This window comes from Delphinapterus leucas, chromosome 1, assembly GCF_059928025.1.
Source record: "Delphinapterus leucas isolate spDelLeu-1000000601 "Yukka" chromosome 1, BTC_Dleu_Yukka2, whole genome shotgun sequence".
Taxonomy (NCBI): Eukaryota; Metazoa; Chordata; class Mammalia; order Artiodactyla; family Monodontidae; genus Delphinapterus; species Delphinapterus leucas.
The window spans coordinates 160,814,303-160,834,637 of NC_143129.1; the positions used below are offsets into that span (position 1 = coordinate 160,814,303).

The 20,335-nt window shown below is 53.3% G+C and overlaps 1 protein-coding gene and 1 pseudogene across 1 annotated transcript in view; one reads left to right on the forward strand and one right to left on the reverse strand.

The window, feature by feature from the left end:
- The first annotated feature begins 4,100 nt into the window (after positions 1-4,100).
- Positions 4,101-20,335, forward strand: part of GRIK3 (glutamate ionotropic receptor kainate type subunit 3) — a 230,854-nt gene continuing 214,619 nt past the window's right edge. Inside the window, 1 exon segment of the mRNA XM_089895906.1 lies at positions 4,101-4,215. Within this exon segment, the coding sequence (XP_089752032.1) occupies positions 4,101-4,215 (115 nt within the window).
- On the reverse strand, positions 4,386-6,167 carry LOC149750785 (uncharacterized; annotated as a pseudogene).

Consider the following 20,335-nt stretch of genomic DNA (forward strand, 5'->3'; position numbering starts at 1 on the left):
GAGTGGACCCATCTAAACAAGACGCACACAGGGGACTCTTCCAAATGAGCCGGCTTGGCCGTCACTGGGGGCCCCCTTCCACCGGGCAGAAGCAGGGGAGGAGCTTCGGGAGGGGCTGAGAGGGGGCCAGCAGCCTAGGGTTCCTTCCTCTCCCATCCCCACCTGTGAGCCGGTGGGAGACATGAATCTCGATGGCAGCGACTTGGGCCAGCTCAGCCGTTTTGGGGGGATGTTAATGAAATGCGGGAGAACTTGTCCTTGCAGACAGTGGCCCCTTTTATTTTGGAATGAAAGGCTTCATTAGTCTGAATGAGGTTGGGAGGCCTCATAAATCCGGCTCTGACTGCCTTGAGGGGGAGTGAGGAGAGGAGGCCTGGCTGGTGGGTAGACTTGTTTACCAACAACTCGAGAAGCCGGGATTGGCGGCTCCCAATCCCCGGAGATGCAGCTTGAGATCGTGCCAGCCCTGGTGCCTGCTGGTGGCAAGGCAGCCAGGAGAGGTGCACGACGGCGGGGAGAGAGGTCTGCGGGTTCCTCCTCACGAGCTGGGGACAGCGGAGTTCCCCAGTTTGTTCTAGTAAAGGACACAAATCCTATTCCACCCTTAGCGTTTCTACAAGCAGCCAGAAACCCCAGTGGGCCTCCAGCAGAGGTGATGAGGATCTTCTGCTAGAGCCTGTCCCCTGCTTAGCCCAGGTGGGATAGGACAAGGGTCAGGCCTGCAAGCTTAGGGTGCAAATAGGCCGGCACGGGGACCGCAGCTCCCCACTCACAGAGCCTGGCAGTGATATAACTAGAGGGAGGAGGGAAGGAGTGAGGAGGAAGGAAGGAAGGGAGGGAGGGAGGGAGAGGGAGGGGGAGGAGAAGCGTCACCCACTAGCTGTGTGACTTTGGACCTCTCAACCTCTCTGAGGCTCGGAGTCTTCAACTGTAAAATGCAAAAACCACCCAGATCCTATCACAGAGGGCTGTGAGACGGTTAGATGAAGGGATGCATATAAGGTGTGCTGAGTGGTACATCATCTGGAACACAGAAAACATGTACTAAGTACTAGTGGTCATTATTATCAGTGCTAATGTTTTTGTCGTAATGCCTCCCACCCTCCCCTGGCTGAGAGGGAGCAGGCTGCTGTCAGCTTGGGGAGACCTCTGTGTTACAGAGTGACTTGCAGCTAGGTCCAGAATAAGGCCCTGTCCTCGGCTGGGGGAAGCCGGCTTCCCTTTGACCCCGCGGTTCCAGCTGGGAGGCCAGGCCTGCAGACCGAGCCCCACTGCCTCTGCAGCTGGAGGCTTTTCCCAACGCAGCCAACGTGGCAGCAGAGGAAAGCCTCCCTCCGCAGAGCTGGCTAACTCCCACCCACCGTGGGATGCAGCAGGAGCAAGGGCCCGCCGATGCTGTTTCCCTGGGGCTGCTGAGGGGGCTGCGGGTGACAGGGCCACACTCTCACGCCCTGGGATCCTCAGATTGCCCCTCTGCCTTCCTACATTCACTTCTCCGGCACCACTGTCTTTCTTGGCATCTTTGGAGGCTGCTGCCCCTCCTCTTCTTGGTCCCCTCCCTTCATCTCTCTCTCCCACTGGCCTTTCCCAGGCTCTGGTCTGGGGTGCAGATCTGCCCATTGCCTGGAGTCACACCTCTACCCCTCTGCTTTTCAGCTTCCCCGCCACCCTGCCCCTCTCATGGCAAGAGGCTGCCTGCAGGATAACCAATACAGACCTAGCATCCAGGCTCTCTCCCCCTTACCCAGCCCCTAACCATCCTTGGGCATTGCTGGTGATGCCTTTTTAGCCTTTCATCCTTTGCCTTGAGTTCAGATCTTGCCAATTCCCTTTCCATTTCCCTATCAGGGCACTGGAATTTTCTTCCTTAGTGAACAGCCTGGACTTTTTGGTTCCTTGGAGCAACTAAACCAGCTGTGGAAGCTGATACGTGATGGGGATGGAGCGTCTACTCTTGAACGAAGAGGCTCCTTCAGCTTTATGGAGGGGGGGGCGCTTCTGCTCCCTCCTCCTGCACTTCCTCCTGGCCAGTGTCCACTGGGGCCCGTTACTCTCTATCAAGAGGTGGCAGCTGCTACTTCCCTGGCTCTGGTCTGCATGTCCTTCCCTCTGGTCCCCGGGCAACATTTTTCAGTGGCTGCTTGGGAAACCAACCACTCCTGCTTGAGGATGAGGAAGGCCCAAAGTCTGGCAAAAAAAAATTGGTAACCTCCATTTGCTGGCAGATCTTTGGGGGGTGCCCTCAAGAGCACCTCTTTCCCTTTTTGAGAGGAGATCCTTGGGAATCTCCCCTCTTGCTCCTTCCACAGCCACAGTCACCCCCATTTCAGGTGGGAGGGAGTCCCTCCGCAATCGGCAGGATTGGCTGCGCTGCAATATTCACAACCCCACACAACGCCATAGTCTCCTGTGCCTGGACAGGGAGGGAAAGAAAAGACCGGGACATGAACAGGCCACATAGAGGCCGACTCAGGGTCTATCTGTAAGAAAATTAAAGATTTGCCTTTCAGATGTTTGGGACCATGCTTTTACCAGACAGCTGGCAAATGGGAGAGATTGGAATGATGGAATAGATCAAATTATTTAAATGAGAAAAATAAATTCACACACAGCCTAGCCGCTGCCAGGTGACAGATCCGTTTATTTATCTACTGTATCGGCACCACTCTGTCTCTGTCAAAAAGGTCATTAAACTCGTCTAACTGTGTATTTCACTGCCTCCTGTTCCAGACTCGCTCCACAGCCCTTCCCTTCCCTCGACACCCAGCGCCACTTGAAAAAAAAATTTATTATTGCTAATAAACAAGTTGTTTTTTTTAACCCTTTCTATTTTGCTCCCCCACGGGTCCTGCTCCACCCCACGGAAAATTACAGTTTCTCTTTATTCTTTCTCAGGAGAAATGGGGGAGGGGGCCAGCCCCTCCTGCAGAGTTGAAGAGGGACGGGAAGTACCAGCGTGCATCTCAGCCGCCCCTCTGCATCTAAGGATTTAGCCATCTTCCTGCCAAGCCCCTATAGTTGTGGTGCATGGTCCAGTCCTGCTTTCCACAGCAGAGGGTCTGGCCTGGGCTCTCCAACCCCTACCAGCTCCTGCAGCTCCCCTAGCCCAGCGTGGACAATCCGCTTTGAATTCCGTCTCCCCTGAGTCCCAGCCCCAACTCTAACTCTGCTTCCACGAGGGATGGGGTTAGGGAGGGAAACCGGTTCCTGGGTCAGTCTCCGGCCGCCGCCGTCCAGCCAGCGACAGCTGCGTGAGAGCTGGAAGGCGAGACTCCGCAGACGGCAGGCTCCAGGTTCCTCCGCTCCCTGCGGGCGCGACTCTTCCAGCTTGTCCGGCCACTAGGCTGCCGCCGTCTCCCAGCTCGCGGTGCCAGCTCTCGTGCTCCACGCCCGGCTCCCAGGCTCCGTGCCCTCGCAGTCGAAGGGACTGGGGGCGGCAGGGCGGATGCGGACGTCTGGGAAGCGAGGAGAGTCCTCGTTATCCGGCCGTCTCCCCAAACCGGGTCCCGGGTCCCCTTCCCCGCCCAGGTGTGAGCTCGCGGGTGTACGCCTCGGCGGGTGTGAGTGTGAAGTGTGTGTGCGCGGGGGAGTGTGCGGAGGGCGCGCGGGCGGCGGGCGGCGCGGGAGGCGGGAGGCAGGGCGCGGGGGAGGGGGCTGGGAGGGAGAGTGTGCGCGCGTGCAACTCCACTCCGGGGCTTTGTGCGAGCCCGGGCGATAGCATCCGCGGCGGCTGGAGGAGGAGCGGCCGGAGACGCGTGCAGCCCGCCCGCCAGCGCCCGGCAGCCGGGGCAGGTGGGAGCCCGCGTGCGAGCCGAGCCGACGCAAGCCGCAGCCGAGTCCGAAAGGAGCCCGAGCGGAGCCCAGGAGCCTCTCTCGCGGGGGGCCCGTGGGCGGCAGCCGGGCTGGGTGGGCGCCGGCGGGGCGGCCCCCCAGTAAGATGTGCGCGGCGCCGCGGGGCGCCCCCCACTCGCAGCGGCGCTCAGGAGCCGGGCTGCTGGGCCAGGCGGCGCCTCGGGGGCTGCTGCGCGCCCGCGCCTAAAGCTGCCGCCCCAGGGAGCCCGCCACGGCCGCGCCCCGGGCACGCTCGGCGGCGCCCAACGATGACCGCTCCCTGGCGGCGCCTCCGGAGTCTGGTTTGGGAATACTGGGCCGGGCTCCTCGTGTGCGCCTTCTGGATCCCGGACTCGCGCGGGATGCCCCACGTCATCCGGATCGGTAAGGGCTCCCCGGAGCCGGGGGTCTCCGTGCGCCCGGGCGGGGGCGGGAACGGGGGGCCACTGTACGCGATCCCAAGAGATTTCCCACCCTCTCTCCGCTCTGCCGGGGCCGGGTGACCACCAGCTCGTCCCGGTGAGGACAAAGTTCCAAAGCCGGGGTCATGGGCCTTACTTATTGGAGAGGAGGCAGCCGGGGTGCGGCGGGCGAGGGGCCCTTGGCGCGCTTCTGGGAGGCCAGAGCTGGCAGAGTGTAGCGAAGCGTTCCGGTCCCAGCCCGAGTCGGCGGGCGCATTTCCCGGCCATTGCCAGCAGGACCGGCCGCAGACCGAGTTCTGGGACCCGGCTTCTCCGCGAAGCGGCAACCCTGGGGAAGGCGCCAACTTCTCTTCCTTCCTCGTTCCCCGAGGGCCCCTCGCCCCCACCTGGGGCAGGGCTCGAGCGGCCGCGGCGGGGACGCAGGATCCGGCTTCGCATGACAAGGGCGGCCGGTCTTCTCTCCCGGTGGCTGCCCTCGGCCTCGGTGGCCCCCGTTCAGCCCCGTGGCGCGGGGCAGGGGAGGGGCGGCCCCCGCCGGTCGCTCCAGCCATCCGTCGCGGCCGAGGCCTCTCCTCCGCCTGGGGCAGCGCAGGCAGGGGGAAGGGAACGACGGAGCCCGCCCAGCGCAGCTAGGAAAGGCGACAAGAGGGATGCGAGTGGATTTTAAAGTTAGCCGAAATCCCTCCGCAACTGGCGGCGGCCGGCGGGGCTGCGTGCGGCGTTCTGGGGCTCTGGCGTCCCCGCGTCTCTTCTCGCCAGAGTCTCTTTTACTCAGGGTTTTAACTTTGTTGAGGCATCCTGTAGGCAGCGCTCCGGGCTGTGCGGGATGCCTCCGAGTGTTCCAGGCCCGAGACCGCCAGGGCTGGGCCCGGCCTGGCCACGCGGGAGCCTCCGCCACGCAGGCCCTGCGCCCGCCACCAGGCCGGAGACCTGGGCCGCCTGGGTTCGCGAGGCGCCACCACCAGCATCGGGCACAAGGAGGCCAGAGCTCTGCTGAACCAGGGCCACCTTCCTCCCCTGTGGCTCTAACCTAGGCTCGGACTCTGGGCTGCCAGCACCGTGAGGGGGTGTAGGGAACCAGTGTCGAGCTTGGTTTCTCTACTTGAGGTTTTCCTAGGAGGCAGTCAGAAATCTGTCTCTCTCCTGGATTCCAGATCCTCTTGAACTGGACATCTGGACGAGGGTAGAGCACAGTCCTCAGCTCTGCCCACAATGGGGTCTTTCCCTTTATGCCAAGGACCCTGGCAGGCAGACATTGGAGGCAGAGGAATCCAGGCACCCGACACTGGGGACAGCCCTCGCGACCAGGCTTAACCCTTTGCAGCCCAGTCTGCTCCTGGCAAGACAAAAATATCTCTTCTATCTCTGCACCTTTGCCTGCCCCAGAGCCCAGTTTGGTCACCATTCCAGGAGCAGGCAGCCCCCTAGTAGTGGGCCAGTTCTTTCTTTATTCCCTGCTTCTTTCCCTCTGTTTTTTTTGTGGGCCTGCATGGTAGGGTGCCCTTGGGAGAAAAGAGGGGGACCCAAAAGGTGCTATGCACGCAGCCCATGCATTGCAGGTCCCTCTTCCGTGGTCCTTCCTCCACAGGGGTGGGATGGGCATGCTCCTGCCCAGCGTCAGGGGTGGCAGTCTTTGGGGGCCCAGGAAGAGAAGGAGCAGGTGAGGGAAGCCCCGGAAGGCTGAGCTGACGAGGGGCAGGATGATGTATCCTCACCGGCTCCCTCTTACTGTGAAACTGACTTGCACTGGAGGACTCCTCACTGCCCTGAGGGGAAGCCCGAAGCCTGCCTGCCCTTTCTTGGGTTCACCGTGTAATAATGCAATTAAGGATGGCAAAGCCCTCCTCTCTTCTAATCTTCTTCGTATTAAGCCCCAGGATTAATTAGTGTGTTGGCCCAAGCCATTTATATCCAAGAGCCCTGCCCCATTTGATTCCCAGCCCGAGGACTGGGGTGTTGGGCCGATGCCGAACATGACTGCCGGAGCTGTGCCAGATTGGATGGAGGATGGGAAGGCTCTGAGGCCCCTGGGCTTCTCTTGAGCTTCCTGGGGAGCTGAACTTCTGTGCTTCTGAGCACAGGCTGGAGTCTCAGCTGGAGCCAGGGGCTACAGTGGACGTGGCACAGAGAGAGACACACACACAGAGAATCTCATGCTGAAACCCAAACACAGCATCTTGGCTGGGCCTGATGCCATCTCCCTTTTTCTCTCTCTCCCCACCCCTGGGATCTCAGGGCTCTGGCTAGGGCCGCAGGAATTGAGGCCTTGGAAATTGGGCTCCGGCGTGTGCTGGGTGCTTCTGGTTCCCAAGACTGGTGCCTGAGCTGGCTGCGCTGACAGCCGAATCCTTGCCCAGCAGGCAGGCGTCGCCTAGCACCAGCCTGGGAGAGGGGTTTCCTGCAGGTGTGCAAGGGGCTCTCTGGGCCGGGGAGCAGCGTACCCGCTCCCTCTCTTTGTGCCTTTTTTTGGGGACTGAAATTTCCTCTTAGACAAGGAGATGGATAGCTCAGCAGTGTGACAGAGCGTTCAAACAATCCGTCTTGAATAGATGAATTGCATTGCTCTGTCTTTTTGTAATTGTGTCTATCAGAGGGAGAGGTCAAGGCATTGATTGCTTGGATGGTTTGCAAGTAACAAAGGAGAGTAAGGAAGAGAGCGAGGGAGAGAGAGTAATTGGATTGTAGTCTGCAGGAAAGAAATGATCATTGATTATTTTATATGAATATGTGGAAGATGTATTCTGCGTGTGGTTATCAAGTGTTGCCTATTGAAGGTTTTCAAGGCATATTGTTCAACATTTTATTATTATTATTATCATCGTTATTATTGTTCAGATGGATCCTCGTCTTAACTCACAGAAAGCAGCTTAATGCATGGGTCCTCTCAGTGCTTCAGTGGCCTCATGTGGGGACCTGGATTTCCTGGTTACGTGACCTAGAAGCTGAAGTGGAGGGGTCCTGGGCTGGGAGCCAGGAGGCCTGGGTTTTCTGCTCTGCCTTCCACCAGTTTCCTGAGCCATCTTGGTCAAATCACACTCTCCCACCAACCTGGAGCCTCAGTTTTCCCATCTGTAAACTATTGAGTTGGCCGTGATGGCTGGGGATATTCTGTTGTTTCAAAGTTCCCTTTAGTGCAGGCTGGTGGGGACTGCCAGTGCCATAGTAGGTTTCATGGCTAGATCATCCCTCGTGTTACATACATACTGTAGGATAGAGGGCCAGCCTGGAATTTGAAAAGGGAGACAGACAGTGGGGCGGTAGCTGGGGAGCTCGAGTGGACGATGGTGATCTCTAGCCAGCCAGGGGGGTCGGGGGGGAGGTTCCGAGCCAAACGGCTGCAGAGACATAAAGCAGGTGTGTGTGGAGCGGTGGGAGGTGGGAGGGAAAGGCTGGCTCAGCACCGGCCCCTGCGAGCATCTACAGACAGAGCAAAAGAGTTTCGAGGCTCTGAGCCTGAGCTGGGGGCAGGGGTGGAGGAGAGGGTTGGCGTGGGGTAGCGGGTACTGCAGTCTGTCCCAGGGACATGAGGTCCCCTCACCCAGAGTTCCCAAGTCAGCCCTGTCTGCATCTCCTGCGATCAGTTCATCCAAATGGTCCTGAACATTCGTCTCCTGAGTTTGGGAGCTGCTATGCGTAAAACAATGAGAAATTTCTCACAGTGACTGGTGATGCGCTGAAACATCCCGCCGTGTTGAGCAGACAGGCGCTGAATGAAGATCAATAGGGTTTTCCCCCCTGGAAGCAAATAGCTTCAGACAAGACCTGGGAGTGGCCCGAGGGGCCTTAAAAAGCATTAACTTCAGGAATTTCTGCCTCCGCTTTCTAGCCCAGCTGCTCCTGTCAGCCCGGGCTTCCCTCCTTCTCGAGCTGGAGTTTCATTTCTTCTTGATGCCTGCCTCGCACTGCGCTAAACGGTCTTTTGACGTCAGGATGATCTGGGGCTTTTAGAGGTGGTTGATGCGGGGTGAGCCAGCACAGCGTCCCGACCAGGCCCTTCCAAGGTCACTCGCATCCCCCTGCTGCTGGCATGACAGTTGACTTCAGAAGTCCAGCCCACTGTCCTCTTTCAAAAGGGCTCTGAGGGGCAGCTCTTCATCCCACCCTTCAAAACGCAAGGCTGCTTGGCTGCCTTTAGGATCCTTCGTGGGGCCTGTGAGCCTCCCTGTCAGTGCCATTGTAGGTTTCACAGCTAGATGAGTCCCCACCTTCCCACAGGCCCCGTGTCCCTGCCCCAGGAAACAGCCACCTCCGTGGGGAGGGGGGAGGCACAGATGCCCTATGGGTACAAGAACAACCCCATCCTCGGGGGTGGGGGCGTGCAAGGTCATATGCAGAGGAGGCTCAGGGCTGCTCTTTTAGGGGAAGACCTGGTTGTGCTCCACCACTGGGACTGTTTCGGATCTGCTGAGGCCAGGCTTCATCCAGGCTGTCGCACTCAGCTGCCCCAGCCTCTGCCTCCTGCTGCTTCCGCCTGCGCCCTGCCTTGCTTGTCAGGACCCTCCAGAGGGAACCAAGAGAGCTGATGTTCCCCCTCGGCTGGGCAGCAGCAGAGAGGAGCCCTGGGCTCCCCAGGCCCTGCCTGGCAGCAGAGAGGACTGAAACTCCAGGAGCAGGGCCCTTCCTCTGGGGCCTGCCCCCAGCGGGCCCTGGCTTGTCCTCCCGGGGAGCTTTGGATGGACAGGTGGGCCAGGGGCGGGCCTGGTGCAGACAGGCCTTGGACTTGTTGGCTGGAATAGCTCTTCTCGCAGGTGCTGATTCCCCAGCAGCAGCGCCAGGGGGCAGTGCGCCCGTGCTGAGGTGGCCATGCGTCTCCTGCCTGGGACCCCACCTGGGTCTGGAGCGAAATCAAAATAGGAAAACAACACACAACCGCAATGCAATGGCCCTGGTTTATTGAGCACTTACTAGCTGCCAGGGACTGTGCTTTTCAAACAGTGACTGGTACTGTGACTAGTAAGTGCTCGAGACATGTAGCTGTCGCATTTTTTTTTCTTGCCATCTGGTTTAGCCTTCACAAACACCCTGCAGACATTATCCTCATTCTGCAGATAAGGAAACTAAGCTTGGTGAGGTCACTTGCCCGGGATCACGTGGCCAGTGAGTGGTGGATGCAGGATAAGAATTCCCGCCGGCCTGACCCCAGATCCTGTGCTTTTAACTGTCTGTGTAGTCGGAAGATGGGAAGCACTGATTTTCATATGCGCTGAGTGCAACGCCCCCTCCCCCCATGATTCTGGGTGCTGAGTGCGGCCTCAGAGGCCTGGGCTGTACGGGCTTTGCAACATTTAACCCTACCAGTGCCGGTTTTCTGCGTCAGACTCTCCTTGCTGATGGACCAAGTGGTAGTTATGCTTCCTGTACAGGAAAGTTATGGATGGTCTTTCCCACCCCTCCCACATGTGCAACGCACAACCGTACACTGACTACACCCCACCTTGTCCGGGCGTCTGGACTCTGTCTAACGCTTTTTTTTTTTTTGCGGTACGCGGGCCTCTCACTGTTGTGGCCTCTCCCGTCGCGGAGCACAGGCTCCGGACGTGCAGGCTCAGCGGCCATGGCTCACGGGCCCAGTTGCTCCGCGGCATGTGGGATCCTCCCGGATCGGGGCACGAACCCGTGTCCCCTGCATCGGCGGGCAGACTCTCAACCACTGCGCCACCAGGGAAGCCCTCTGCCTAACACTTTAATCTGACCCTGAAATAAAGGTTGGACTCTCCCTTGATTGTGTTCAGTCCACCCACAGGAATCCCTCTACTCTGGAAACTCCAGCCTACATGTCACCCTGGCAGCCACAGGCTGTCCTCAAAGACATCATCAGAGCGTTGAGGAAATCCCAGGGCCCTGTGTCTGTGTCTCCCTTCATCCTCTTCAGCTAGTGGACTGGCCAGAGAAGGTGGCCAGCAAATTAGTTCTTGTCCTCCGTTCCTTCCCAATCCCATCTTCCCTCCAACATCCTTTCCAGGCTACCTACCCTTCTACACCTTGCTCCTTCTTCCAGGAGACACAGGGAGACTGGGTTATGGTGGCTGCAGGGACTGACCTGTTCTCGAAGTGGGGAAACTGCACTGTTCAGAGTGCCCACAGAAGTGACCGATTTGGAACAGGCACGATTGGAGGGGTCATGTTATTTTCCAGGGCCTCAGTTTCCCCATCTGTAAAATGGGGATGAGAATTCCTGCCTCATGGAGTCAAATAGATGGGATGTCATTTCAAAAAAGCTTAAATGCTGTTCAAATACCAGCATTTCTTCTTGTTTTTGTTGGAGGAGAAGAGTCTGACTCCAGCACAGGGCGGGACTGGGGTGAGATGAGGGAGGCGGCCGGGGAGCAGGATTTAAGGAGGCGGTCAAGTGGTGACCCTGCTCTTGCATGACTGAACGTGACAGTGAGCACCTCCTTAAATTTTGTGCCCCAGGTGCCTCACTGGCCTGTACCTATTAGCACCTGTGTTTGTTCTGAAGTCCCTGTTTTCTTCTGCTTCTTTTTGTGCTCCAGACACCAAATCCTAATTGAGCATGATTGAGAGAGGGGAGAAGACTGGATTGAGGGCAAGGGCACTAGGTTTGAGGACAACAGGTCATTCTGATTTTGCTTTTGTTTCCCTTCAGCCACATTTTATAGCTGCTGGGCCCCTGAGCGCTCGGCCCCCACCTTACCTTGCTTTATTTCCTTCAGAATTACCGGCAGGGTCCACACTACCTCAGTGCCAGCCAGGCTATCCCCTCCCCACAAAGCTCGGGTTCCCACGTTCCTCTCTTTGCTTCCTTTGACCTTTGTACTTTGTTCACTAATGCTCACTGGCCTTGGCTGTAGCTATACTTGTGGGTATGTGCAGGGCTTTCTCTAGTAAAGAAGTTTTTGGAGTCAAAAAATATATTTCATTGATTCTAAGATTGACTCTTCGCCCCACATTTTCACATCTCCGAAATCAGTCTGTGTCTGACGTGTCAAGTCCGAGTTTACTTGCAGGATTTTTTCTTTCTTGGCACCTTAAAACATGATGATGGTATGTCTCGGGTTTGATGGGATGTGGTGGATCTGAGTTTGAGTGGGAGTCTAACGTGCTAGCTGTGTGACCTTGGGCAAGTCACTTCACCTTTGAGCCTCCATTTCCTCGTCCACAAGGAAGAAATATTAATATTGGGTTAAACCATATTCAGCTATGGTTTATAGGTCAAACCATATTTGACCTATAAAAATTTCATATGGTTGAAACTTATAGGGTCTTCACGGGGTTGGTGTGAGGATTAAAGGAGGTAAAGTATATAAAGCTCTTTGCACGGTGCCTGATAATAAACGTTAGGAGGAAAAGGATTCCCCAACAGTGGAGGCTGTGTCTCCGCCATCAGACTCTGAGCTCTGAGGCTATCTGCTTCTTATATACCGTCTGCCTTGTGCCAACCTTGTGATCAGTACCCCATGCAGCTCAGTACATGGTATTTGCCCATTTCTGACATACCCATATGCCCAGCAGTGGAATGGATGTCTCCGGCAGCCTGTGACAGTTACCTGCCACAGTTACCTGCTCCCTGCTAGGGAGCAAGAGGGGTGCTCTTCTGAGGATGCTCCTATATGTCCAGAAGCTCCCAGACTCCTCCTGGCCTGTTATTTATCACACACCTGAAGCCCACAGGGTTTTGGTCCTTCCCGACATTTGCAGCGTTTTAACTGAAATGTGTTTTGCGTGTATGCAGAGCTGGGAAGACCCTGGTTATGGGATGCTGTTGAGGGATTGGTCCAGGGAGTCCTGATCAGTCCTCTTGGATGTGGAGTCCAAGCTTGCTTCCGGAGCAAGCCAGTGCAGAGAGGGTCTGCAGCTGGAGGCTGGGCCCCAGGGGATAGACACTGCTGGCTCTGCTGGGAGACACCAGGTAATGAGGCCACAAAAGCGGGGGAGGAGAGAGTCCCCATGGTGATGTTAACAGATTGGAGATAATGAGATGGAGTGATATCTGGGGGGGAGTGGCAGCTTCCACTTCAAATCCTTTGGTGCTATGCTGAATGGTGGTTAAGGAAGGCAGAGGGGAAAAGAGGAGGGAGACGGAGCTAAGATTCCAGTTTGTGTGAAGAGGGTTCCAATCCATAGGAGACAATTAAGTCTTGTGCTGTTAAAGGGACTCATGCAGACAGGCTGCGATGGAAGGGGGTTTATAGAGTTCTCAGAACCACTGCAGGGATGAGCTCTTTAAATATAGGAACGAGAGAGACTTCTGCAAAGCCTTCCTGCATCTGCTTTGCAGAACTGAAATATGCTATTCCAAAAAGCCTGCCCAATTGGGCGGAAAAGCAGAAGCAGGGAGCCAAGGCCTTCCCAGGGCTCCAGGCATCACATTTCCTGTCTGTGGTGAAGAATCACAGAATCCACGCTGAAAAGAACCCGGGGGGTCAGTCTAGGCCTCTGCTTCTCCAACATTAACATGCATCAGAATCACCTGGAGCGCTCAGTAAAATACAGACTGCTGCGTCCCACACCCCCAGAGCTTCTGATTCAGTGCGTCTGGGTGAGGCCTGAGAATTTTCATTTTAATAGGCTCCCAGATAATGCTGATGCTGCTTATCTGAGGACTACACTTTAAGTACCACTGTTCTAAGTCACTGGAGGACCCCCCCCTGCCCCCCGTAGGTGGATATCTCGTCTCTGCTTGAATACCACCCGTAACAGGAAACTCACCGCTTTTCAACCGTGCTTTGTTCTTTATTGCAAATGTATGGGCCCACTGCAATCTTTGTTGCAAACCTCCCCCTAAAATTGGTTTTCCTGCAGTTCTGGGGAAGGCAATAGGACTTGGACGTTGAGAGTATTGGTTCTGAAATCCATCTGTCTTGAGTTTGAGCTCTCATTCCTTCCTTCCAGGCTGTGTCACTTTGGGTAAGTCACCTAACTTCTCTAAGCCTAGATTTCCTCACCTGTAAAATGGGGATCTTCATGGGATCATTGTGAGAATTAACATGACTGGCCCCAAGGAAGTTCTGAATACATTTTAGCAATCTAACTTGTGGATAAGCTCACAGGTTCTGGAATCCAACAGCCTGAGCTTGAGGGCTGCCTCCATCATTTCCCACCTGTGTGATCTTGGGCAAATTATTTAATCTCTAATAATAATAATAATAATACCTGCCTTACGGGGTTTTTATAAGGATTAAATGAGTTAATGCACATAATGTGTTTAGACTACAGCCATGGTAAGCACTCACTAAATGTTATCCATTGCTCTTGATATTATGCTTATGCCGCCCCCTGATTCTGGTTTGGATTTGCACCCTGTCCCACAGTGCAACCCTACAGAAATGGAAAGGCATTTCTCCGGACTAAAGATAACGAATTCTTTCAGCATGGTGTCCAGAGCTAACCACAGTCCTGCTTATGTATTAAAAACAGTAAACTCATCCTCTCCTCACATCTCAGCATTGGTGTCTGCTTAACACCCCCAGATTGTTTCAGACTTTTCTGCAGCCGTTTCACTCTGTTGATTTATACTGGGCTGGTGGTCTCATGAGATCACGAGGTCTTTTACGCAGGCACCGCTGCCGATCTGTCATTTCTCTCATCCTGTCTTTAGCAGTTGATCTTTCGAGGCTGAAGGCAAGACCTGTCATTTATCCCTGGAAAATCCTATCATTGAACCTTCAGGCAGTTTTTCTGGCTCTTTGTTTCTGGACCACCAAAGCCTGTTCCCATCTGTCCGTCCTTGGGAGGTGGGCATGGATTTCACCCTCTTCTTCCGCCTCGGCCTGCTCCAGGGGTCTGTGATAGAGAAGTAAGTGGTTATTGGCCTGCAGCATGGTTGAGGTTGGGAACCGCAGATGTGGACAGTGGAGTTTTGTGGCTTCCTTTCTGTTGTCTGGCATGCTTCGTGCCATCTGAGCCTGGGATGAGCATGCCTTCCCTCACTTCAGCCATCCCTGCCATCAACACATTAGGCAGGAAATGACCAATGTCAGAGTCTGTTGGCTTATTCAGTGGTCTTAGATCCACTACCCTACACTCTAACCAGCTTTGAAATCCCACTGGGTTCCTCGCGCTTTCAGGCCCTTTATGACCTGCCGTGCTTGGCATCTCTAGACTCGTGCACTGTCCCTCCTTGCCTCACACACACTCTCTACTCCTCTGTACCAAACATCCAAGTCCCCAGAAAGCACTGTGCCTTCCCTCACACTTGGCCTCTTCTCTTGCTGTTCTTTCTGGCTGACTTCTAGTTATCCTTCAGGTCTCAGCAAACATGTATTTTCCTCCAGGAAGCCTTTCTTGACTCCCACCTCCTTCTGTGAGTCACCACAGCACCCTGAACTTCCTTTGTCATAGCGCTTACTGAATTGTAATTCTTGGTTTCCTTAGAGAGAAGCTCTCTTAGAGACAAGCGTGGACCACAGCTGTCTTATTCACCACTTTCCCAATGCATCTAGCATCGTGTGTGGCACACAGTAGGTGATTAATGACTATGTGTTAAATCAGTGAATGCCTTGATACATCCAGTCATTTGAATATAAGTCCACCTAACCTTCTCATTCAGCTCAACACTTTTTCCATATTGTCAACAAGGATTTCATGAAAGACATTGTTAGATTCTTCTGTGAAGCCAGTGTCCTGATGCTGTCCATGGTGGTGTTCTGCTCCATCGGTTCAGCACCTTCTATGCCAAGACCTCTCCCGTGAGGCCTGCTGGGCACAGCTGGAGTGTTTAGGGGAGTGGGCCTTTCTTTCTCAGGCCTAGAACTCGTCTTTATATCCATTGTCTGGTTCATATCATGATGATTCTCTTCTCGAGAGAGGCACAAGCTGTCGACTTCAAGAAGAGGCAAAAGAAAAGACCACGATCCTCCTGTCTTTTCTGACGTCTTCCCTCTCTCCTTCCCATTTGCCCCTCAGCATCTCTGCTGCTCCCTCTGGGAACTGAACCATGGAAGAGAACTTCTGCGGTTCCATCCTCAACAGACGGGTCACTCAATTAGCTTCCAGGCAGAACTGTAGCTGTGCCACTTGTGCTACCACCAGCCGCAGGTCAGGCTTCTCCTTTTCCTGTTTACACCACATCACTGGATCCTGCCGGGATGTGTAGACAACAGGTTTACATGACAGGTTTGTGTCAAGTGAGGTGTTGACAGTTAACCTGGAGAGTCAGGCTGTATAGACAGTCAGCCTGGGCCATTTAACCCTGGGAGCATAAACGCCATCCACAGTGGGTTTAGCGAGTGTGAACGTGTGCGTGTGTGTGTGTGTTTGTGTACTTGTAAGGGACGACCAATGGAAGGGTTGCTTCTCAGGCACAAGCTTCCCAAAGTGGGGCTCAACAGCCTTTCTTTATCCCACGCCTGATGAGTGACTACAGTGACTTTACTTTGGATCAGTGGGGAAACTGAGGGCTTAAGTGATGGTCCCAATTCCCGGTTGACTGGGCTGACCTGTCTACAGAATTCGTGTAGCTGAGGGTGAGGGTGGGACAGGTTTGCAGGGGAGCACCGAGCTTCCCCTGCTGAGACTAGGACCTCCTCTTTCTTGCTTCTCTCCCCAAGGAAACAGGTGACACATTGTGAGCAGAAAGAGCCTGTTGCCTACATGGCCATTTTTCCTGCCCAGTTTAATAGAGGTGACAGCTGTCTATTTTACTTGTCTCGTAACATCGAATCAGTAAATAAAATATGGGTGAACTCTCAGGTTTAGTTATGGCTGGTCCATGGGGACTGAGAGCTGGGGGAGAGTTGAGCAGAGAGATTGGATCCCTGGCTTCTTACAAGAGAAGCTGAGCCTCGTCTCTTCCTCTGGATCCAGAAAATCTTCGTGCTGGAGGAGGCCAGGCAAACTCATCCTGTTTGACAGTCTCTGAGTCCGTGGAAGAACCAGAACACAAGTGGAAGCACTCCGAGTGTCAGAACTACAGGAGTACAGTACCCGCCCCACTCTTTTCTCTCACAGGTTGGGAGACTGAGGAATGAAAAGGGGAAGTGACTTGTGCCACATCCCTTGGTGAGCCATGGAAAAATCAGATGAAAACATGGGTCCCTGACCCACCCCCAGTCTATTAAGAAAATCGCATCCACTTTCCTATTACACACACACAAATCTGCACACATTTGAAGCCTTAAATTTGCAGTCTTAAGAGACTAGATTTTTCAGTGTGGCAAAACAGACCTACAAAACCTCTATTTCACATTGAGGGAGAGATACAAATCACATTCCTATGTGTTTATAAAAGCTCGTAGATAATGATAACACCCTGTGTAGTCCTGGGAGCGGCAGGGAAATTAAGGTCCACCGCAACCTCTGCGTTCAGCACCACGGAGAGCAGCCAGGCCCTGGGGTAGTGAGTGGGCGCCACCTGCATGCTGATTCTCACAGTAGAGGCGATGCGGTTATTGTAAGGTCTTGCTAAACAGGCATTCTTTTTCCAAATGCTATTCCTCTAGGACTTCGCTGTTCGTAAACCAGACTGAGGTGTTGAACAGGTACACAGTAGGCTAGTAAGAACGATTATTTGTGGTCGTTCAAATCGAGTAGCTCACAGTAAAAGAAAATGGAGTGAATGGATAGAATTTTCTCCTTTTTCTTTCCTCCCACATAATTGTTCTCAAACCTTTGGTGCCCTGTATGGCTTGTCTGCTAGGGAGCAGTAGCAGACGACAAAATGAGTGAACATTCCACCGTCAAATATCACACCTGATACCAAGCATCTTTGCTCAGCTTGTCAGCACCGTCTTTCACATTGCATTTGGTAAGTAGGCTTATGTTATGTATTTTTATCCCGCTAAATGTGATTTCTTAAAAGTATTTTGTGTGTTATTATTTCCTGAATCGTGGAGCCGTGCATACCTATAATAGAGCCATATTTTCTGCTAGTAAATAAAATTACTCCTCGTTCAGGTGATGGGAATTAAATGTGTCACAGCTTTGTGGCATTCCCCGAAGAACCCCAGCAGAAACAGGTGCCCCACCACCTGGATGTGTCTGAGAAGCCTTGTGATCGGGCTGCGTGTTGACAAAGGTCTCTCCCAGCCAGGAAAGTCACGCCATGAGCGACCTCAGCATACCTCAGAGAAAGGGGGAGTTGTGTCCGTCACTGGGGTACTGGGAGTGGCTGAAACACCTGGACTCGAAGCCAAGGGCATAGGAGGCTGAGAGCGTTAGAAAGATAGAGTCTGATGAATTGGCATTGGCCTCTGAACAAGGAGGGAGCCTTAGGTAAATGGGCTCCCAGGATTTAAGGAGGCAAGATGACACGTTGAAGTCATACTGCAGATAGAAAGATCTGGACTGGGCAGGAAAGACGTGGGCTATGGTATGTACAGAGTAAGGCTACTCCGGGGACCCTGGATCGAGACATCTTAGTGAGAGGGGATGGGGGTTTTTGCTGCTCCTGCTTGGATTCTTAGAATCAGAAAAATCTGCTTTGGAAATGTGGCTATTTTTATGCTGCTTGTAATTTAGTGTTTATTTCCTGTCTTTTTCACATGCTCTTTGGGCTGACTCATTGATTCACCAAACATTTCTGGATCGCCCGCTCTTGTGTACTGCAGAGCACACAGGGCAGGGGATTGCGGGGGTCTGGGGGGATGGCTCAGCATCTCTGGACCTGGTGGCATCTGAATGGCCTCATGGTAGGTCCAAATAGGTGACCTTAAGTGACAGCCATGGTTCCTTGAACAGTTAGGTTCATATAGTTCAGGCTAGAGCCCTGCACTTAGATCTTCAGGCTAGATCCCTGCACTTAGATCTTCCTTGTTCTCCTGTGTTCTGGGGAGGAGTACTGAGGCTCAGAGAAGAGAAGAGACAAGGTAAAAATCACACAGTAGAGCCAGCTGGGAAGCCACATCTCTTCCCTTTCACCCTTCAGTCCTGCCCTTGTTCTTGCCCTTGCTCCTAAATCATTTCATCATTTATATTGTTCTGAGAGTTTTTTCACCCCTGAGCTGTCAAACCCCATCCTCAAGCCCCACCCAAGGTTCATTTTGGCCAGTTCTCGGTCTCTTGGTAGAAGTGACTTAACTTTCCTAGATAGCATGGGTACATGTGTAAGTAGGAAGGAAAAGGTTAACAGGGCTTAGTATCCAATTTTTCATGTTTCCAAAGGATACGATTCTGTCTCCTTGGTGAGAAAGTTCTTCTTTCTGGCTAATTCAGAGTCTTCCTGCTGCTGTGTAAAGCCATCTCATCCATGATGTGACATTGGCCATTCATGGGGTTTGGGAGGAAACATCTACAGAGTAAGATAATTGGGAGCTAGTAGCTTCAGGGGCTTTTTTTTCCTGGGGCTGTAGCAAAGAAGCTCTCAGACAATTAAGCTGAAATGACTGCACTTTCACTCACATGGGTTTGGACAGATTTATAATATTTTCCTTTTTAAAAAATTGGGATTTTTTTTCATGGAGACAATGATTTATGGAATAATCAGTTTCTTTATCTACCTAATCCATGGGCGTGATCTATCAGTGTAGGCATCAATTTCTCCCAGAGGCTGGGGGGAGTGGACAGCCTTTGAGCCTGAGTCATCCAGCAGAAGGCAGTTTTTTCCGGGAGCTAATGTGATCCCAGATCTGGATCTGAGGCCTGTAGTAAGGAAGGGGTGGAGCTCCTGCAGCCTCACTCTTTGAGCAAAGATGCTAATTCTTTCTCCTCATCAGTCTTAGCCCCACCCAAAGAGGAGTAAGGTGTAGTATGTGCTGTTCCCATCATACAGGTATGGAGACTGAGTGCCAGAGAGGATGCTCAAAGACCAGAGGTTGGAGACGTGAAGTCAGGAGGGGTTATCTCTCAATCTTTGAGGACTGCGGCATAGAAGAGGGGGCAAACCTGATCCTATAGGTCCCAGGAGAGAATTGAGGCCAGTTGGGTTATGGTCCAAGAAGGCAGAATTTGGTTCAACGCCAGCTGTCCTGTAGTCAGTGATCTTCGAAGATTAAGTGAGATACCTTGGGCATAGTGAAGTTTTCTTGCTGTGGGAGATGTTCAAGAACAGATTGGCCTGGGATGTTTCAGAGGGGCTCTGAATTCCTTTCACTATATGAAATTCTAGGTATCCTCAACTGTGCAGTTAGAGGTGCTATAACAATTCGGGCTTTCTGAGTTCCCTAAAAGATCAGGACTGTGCCTGCTCTGGGTTACATAAACTCCATTAAGGCTGAGCTCAGCATGGTGGTTGCAAAGAATAGTCTTAAAGTCAGACCCTTCCCTGCATGTCTTCTACAGCAGTTCATCCCTTGGCAGTACCCTTGGGTCAGAAAGGAACCTGGTGGCTGCAGCCAGCTCCAGGGAGGGCCCATCAACATTTATGAGCAGTATAATGCCAAATACACTGGCATGCCCGATGTCACTTAATTTGCACGTCTCTCTGACGTAGGGGTGGTGACCATCTTTTGCAGTTGTAGAAACTGATGTCTGAGGGAGATGGATGGTCCGAAGTCACACAGCTGGTCGAGGTAGAGTTTTGTCCTCTGGTTCACACGTGCAGTTGGTCGTTCTCACACGTGCAGTGAGCCTTTTCTGGGCACATGCTGTATTCCAGCCCTCTGTGAGCTGCCAGGACTGCAGGGTGAGCAAGACATATGTGATCCTGGCCTCATGGAGCTTGCAATGTAGCGAAAGACAGACATCAGAGAGTCATTACGAAGGTATCACCTCACACCAGTTAGAATGGGCATCATTAGAAAATCTACAGACAACAAATGCTGGTGAGGGTGTGGAGAAAAGGGAACCCTCTTGCACTGTTGGTGGGAATGTAAATTGATACAGCCACTGTGGAAAACAGTAGGGAGGTTCCTTAAAAAACTAGGAATAGAATTATAATATGACACAGCAATCCCACTACTGGGCATATACCCGGAGAAAACCATAATTCGAAAAGACACATGCACCCCGATGTTCACTGCAGCACTATTTACAATAGCATGGAAGCAACCTAAATGCCCGTCGACAGACAAATGGATGAAGAAGATGTGGTACATATATACAATGGAATATTACTCAGCCATGAAGAGGAACAAAATTGGGTCATTTGTAGAGACATGGATGGACCTAGAGACTCTCATACAGAGTGAAGTAAGTCCGAAAGAGAAAAACAAATATCGTATATTAACACATATATGTGGAATCTA